The sequence below is a fragment of the Myotis davidii genome, unplaced genomic scaffold (genome assembly GCF_000327345.1).
Source record: "Myotis davidii unplaced genomic scaffold, ASM32734v1 scaffold436, whole genome shotgun sequence".
Lineage (NCBI taxonomy): Eukaryota > Metazoa > Chordata > Mammalia > Chiroptera > Vespertilionidae > Myotis > Myotis davidii.
In genome coordinates, this window is record NW_006292604.1 from 2647204 (window position 1) to 2652599 (window position 5396).

General features: G+C 35.3%; 1 protein-coding gene across 2 annotated transcripts in view; it reads right to left on the minus strand.

The window, feature by feature from the left end:
* The window catches only part of CLGN (calmegin), a 38909-nt gene that overhangs the window by 18718 nt on the left and 14795 nt on the right, over window positions 1–5396 (minus strand). For both annotated transcript variants that reach the window (XM_006766061.2, XM_015565520.1), the window contains exons 5-6: window positions 3652–3793; window positions 531–612 (exon numbers count right to left, since the gene is read on the minus strand). In XM_006766061.2, coding sequence (XP_006766124.1) covers window positions 531–612; window positions 3652–3793 — 224 coding nt within the window. The remainder of the gene's footprint in view (window positions 1–530; window positions 613–3651; window positions 3794–5396) is intronic.

Sequence of the window (5396 nt, forward strand, 5' to 3'; positions counted from 1 at the left end):
AAATGCAGGCACCCTGTCAGCCTCCTGTAGGAGAACCCTGTGCGAATTCAACATCCCCAGCCTTCAAATGGGCTTAGTACAAGCTGCTGCTTTATGAAACATTTTTAGTTATGTTTTGTGGGCTGCCAATTCCTGGACTGGCCCACCTTTTTTATTTAGTTCTTTGATCATTCTGTTTCACTACTTTGCTCTGTTATCTTATTTTTCTGAACAAATTTATGATTCTTATTTGGTAAAGAAAATAACTCTAAGTTGATCTTTCACTGACATTTATAAGCACCATGTTATTTCTTATTTATAGACATGGAAAAATTTTTTATGTTGCTAAAAATTACAAAAATTGATGCCATCAAGTAATATGCTGTACATCAAATTTGAAGGCACACTGTAAAAGCCATGAAAACTCATGTTAGATAAAGATTTTCAAAGTTGTTTTCAATTTCAGTTGAAAATTAAAAATTTTTAATTTTATCAATAACTCCTTAAAGTACTTATTAACTTTAATACTTATTAACATTAAAATATCATACCAGATTCAAATCATCAGTGTCTGCTAGGAGTTTAATGTATGCACCTCCACAATCAATACCATCTTGAAAATTTACTTCATATCTAAATAAAGGGAAAAAAATCACACTGCTGATAAGTAAAAACTACTAATTGCTCTTTAAAAATCTACTACATCACTCTCCATTCATTTAAACATGAATATTTTATATTGCCAGAAAGCCCATTATAAGCACATCCACAGCCTAGAGGACATAAGCAGAAATGCTTTCTCTATGCACAGCCTTAAAACGTTAAAAGTAGAAATGATTATCAAGTATTAAGAAGCCAACTAACTTTTGAAATAAATTTTCCATCAAAACTACAGAATTAAGAATAAAATACTTTGACTACAACAATAATAGGAAACTTCAAATTCAGATAAGGTATACAATATGGTGACAAGTGTATACTTTGAAGTAAAAAAGACCTGAGATTTATTCTTGATTCTGCCACTTACTCTAGTGACTCTGAGGGTAAAAGCTCTATTTAAGCTCTAAGTCTCTAGTTGCTCATCTATCATATGGACACACTGCCCATACCCTACATCTCAAAGGACTGTCATGATGATTACCCTGCCACAGCAATGGGTAAATAAATGCTCAAAACGTTAACTTCTCTTAGCTATTGTAAATAACACTGCTATAAACATAGGGGCACATATATTCTTTCTGATTGGTGTTTAAGGTTTCTTAGGATATATTCCTGGGAGTGGAATCACTGGATCAAATGGTAGTTCCATTTTTAATCTTTTTTAGGAAACTCCACACTGTTTTCCATACTGACTGCACCAGTTTGCATTCCCACCAGCAGTGTACTAGGTTTCCCTTTTCTCTGCATCCTTTCCAGCAGTTTGCTGATTTATTGATGGTAGCCATTCTGACAGATATGAGGTATACCTCCTTATCATTTTAATTTGCATCTCTCTGATTATTAGTGACATTGAGCATTTTTTCATATGTCTCTTGGCCATTTGTGTGTCCTCTTTTGGGAAGTGCCTGTTTAGGTCCTCTGTCCATTTTTTAAACTGGATTGTTTGTTTTCCCTTTATTGAGTTACATGAGTACTTTCTATATTTTAGAAATTAACTCCTTATAATATGTATCATTGGCAAATATATTCTTTCATACAGTGGGTTCCTTTTTCTTTTTGATGCTGGAACCAGCCCAAGTGCCCATCAGTAGATGAGTGGATAAAAAAACTGTGATACATTTATTCAATGGAATACTATGCAGCTATAAAAAAGAAGGACCTCTTACCCTTTGAGACAACATGGAGGGACCTAGAGAGTATTGTGCTAAGTGAAATAAGCCAGTCAGAGAAAGACAAATATCACACGATCTCACTTATATGTGAAATCTACTGAACAAAATAAACTGACAAACGAAATAGATCCAAAGACATGGAAGCATGCAACAGACTAAAGATTCTCAGAGGGAAGGGGGTGGGAGGTGCTCGGGAAAAGATAAACCAAAGAACTTATATGCATACATGATTAACCCATGGACATAGACAATAGTGAGGTAGAGGTCTGGGGAGGGGATGGGGGTGGCAGGACGGTGTCAAAGGGGAAAAAAGGGGGGTATCTGTAATACTTTCAACAATAAAGATAAATAAAAATCAAGGAGAAATAAAAACTAAATTTACTTGACTTCTTAAAAAAAAGAAACAATGTAAGTATAATTGTGCAAGGAAGAGTTTATTTTCTCATGACTAAAATTTTCTAAATTTCCTATATTGGTTTTTATGAGTCAAAACTACCATTGCTTTCATAAATTATGAAAATTTATAAAATTATAATTAATATTATAAAAATGTTTAGATGAAGTTGTAATAATAGATGAATTTTAAAAGTGTTATGCTAGTGAAATTTTTTTTAATATATTTAATATTGATTTTTTTACAGAGAGGCAGGGAGAGGGATAGAGAGCTAGAAACATCGATGAGAGAGAAGCATCGATCAGCTGCCTCCTGCACACCCCCCACTGGGGATGTGCCTGCAATCAAGGTACATGCCCTAGACCGGAATTGAACCCGGGACTCTTCAGTCCCCAGGCCGACGTTCTATCCAGTGAGCCAAATTGGCCAGGGCGAAGTTTTTTAATGTTATGTGTGAACTCAATCCTATAGTTTTTGTACCATGGTTAACTTTAAGATCTTGAATTGATATTAAAATTTTTAATTAATAAATAACATTTAATATGTGGGCAATGTAATTTTCATTTAACTATATTCTTTTTCTATATTATTAAAGTAAACATCAGTTAATATGTCAAAAATGCTAAAAAAATATGCTAGCTTCTCTTATAATCAGAAGAAAGGTTTTGTTTTGTCCTTTTTCATTTTTTAAATAAAGGACAGTTTGTTTTCCTCAAAGCCTTCTCAATAGTTTTATTTTAGGCAGTAGCTGTCAAAGAAATTCAGGTCTTTGAAGACTATAAAATAAAATAAATGGTGCACAATGTGACTTAAATATACACATTCACTATTTGAGGTAAAGTAACATAAAAAGATATAGCTTTATTATAAGTGACTTGAGGAACAAAGTGCTCTATGAAAGCTAAGAATGAGAAAGAACAATTTGTAAATTATATCTATAAATGTAAATATAGCTTAATTATCCTATTATGTCTAGACTCAATCACTGTCTATTATTTTTAAACTAGAGGCCAGGTGCACAAAATTTGTGTGCGGGTACGGTCGTTAGGCCTGGCCTGAGATCAAGGCCATCTTCCCTGGCTGCCTGCAGCTGGCCCCACCCCCTAACCCCAGTTCCCTGTTTGCCATAGGGCAATTGGAGCCTGCCGGCCAGGGAAAGGGACCGAGAAGGAGTCAGTGCGCCTCATAGTGACTGGTCGATCGGTCATTCTGGTCATTCCGCTGTTAGGGCCAATTTGCACATTACCCTTTTATTATATAGAATTAACCTGCTTTTCACTCAAAACCCCAGAGTGTTTTTGTGTACACATGCATTGTGTGTTTAAGTAAAACTGAAAAGGAAAATCTGGATTTTTAGCCCATTTTATAACCATTATAGTTATACTCACAAGTCAAATTATATAAAACTAATAAATTTAAAAAAATATTTAAAAACATAAAACTTACTGAACTATCAAAGGTTTATCCGCAAAAATGAAGGGTTTTGCTAATGTAGCAGATATTGCATGATGCTTTGCTCTGGATTTCAACACCAGTCCTCTGTCACCGGGCACTCGGTTTTCTTTCAGTTCTTCTATTTCCCATCTTCCTAAAATATAAAACAAAGCAAATTAAACTACAACCAAAACACTGACTTAAAAATTATTCATCAGCAGTAGTGACCCTTAAGACTTTTCCATGAAGGCTGATTTGAGGGGGGAAAAAGCAAATTTTAATATCAGAAAATAATATCTACAACTGTATGTATGCCTATTCCTTTTTCTCTTACCAGAGAATGGTTTCATTTTCTTTGCTGAAATTGTGGAAACTAATAACAAATACTACAGTATCTGATCAAAGCCCTTTTAAAGCTGGCTTCGTTTTTTTATTTCTCTGTAAATTTTTTTATCAATGAAATTACAAAATATGCTTTGTCTCAACATTGTATTTTTAAACTGAGATATTTTAAAGTTACAGATGAGACAGAGAACATCTTTAATACAAAATGTGTTCACCTCATCTTGAAACACATGGTATTCAATGTTACTTTTCTTACTTTGCAGAAGTTATTGTGGGGATTTAAATTTTATTTTGAAAATCATATGTCCAATGAACACAAATTGTAGTCACCCTTCCCAGGCTAAGCCAATCAGCTCTCAGGCCTTTTGAGTAAAGAGTAGCAAGCACTGGATAGGCACTGGATAAGCACAAGCTGTACCGCTGCAAAGCCGAGGTAGGCCCTCTCTGGCCGGAATTTCCCAGGTTTAAGGTCAGGAAGCTCCTAAAATTAGATTCTGGGCTGCATACAATACCTGTAGCCCAAATGTTGTGTATTGGAATGTTCTCCTGTCCTCTTTTTAGAAAGGAAAATAACCAACTTATATTGATTTGTTCTGGTTTTGAAAATTGTAGGCTTGCCTATTCCCAAAAAACTCAATTTAACAAAAATTGGCTATTTTCCAGCATTGTGCCAACTTGAAACATTAACAAGCATTTTTGAATCACTAATGCTTTCTATATTACTTTTTTTCTTTCTGAAAAAAACCCACAGAGCAACTACCTAAACCAGGTTTATGAATCAGAGAAAGGTGTTTTTGGTCTATCATTTTGTAGACTTAATTGAGCTTTTAAAAATGCATTTTTTAAAGTTTTCGGGTTTCTCTTCCTTTTCTCCCTCTAATTTGGTTATACCATACTTTTCAAAAAAAGATTAATATACTTCATGTTATTCTCTCACACTGATAAACTGTATTATCACTTCTAACCTGTTTTGACCAAAACAAAAAGGTCTTCGTTTTAGAAGAAACACCTTTATCTTTAGGATTTTAAGGATATCTATCTATATGTATACAAGCCTAAGCGACTCTTATGACTGAACAGTAGCTATGACGTGCACCGACCACCAGGGGGCAGACACTCAATGCAGGAGCTGCTCCTTGATGCTCAGTGCGCTCCCACAGCCACTTCCTGCAGCCAGCCAGCCGGCCAACCTTCCGTGGTCCCTCCCCGCTGCCGGCAGGCCCCCATCGGCCCTGATCACTGGCCAGGTCGAGGGATCCCACCCATGCATGAATTTGTGCACTGAGCCTCTAGTATATATATATATATATCCTTATCTAATAAAAGAGAAACATGGTAATTGGCGTATGACCGCTACCCTTCCCATTGGCTAATCAGTGAGATATGCAAATTAACTGTCAGCCAAGATGGCT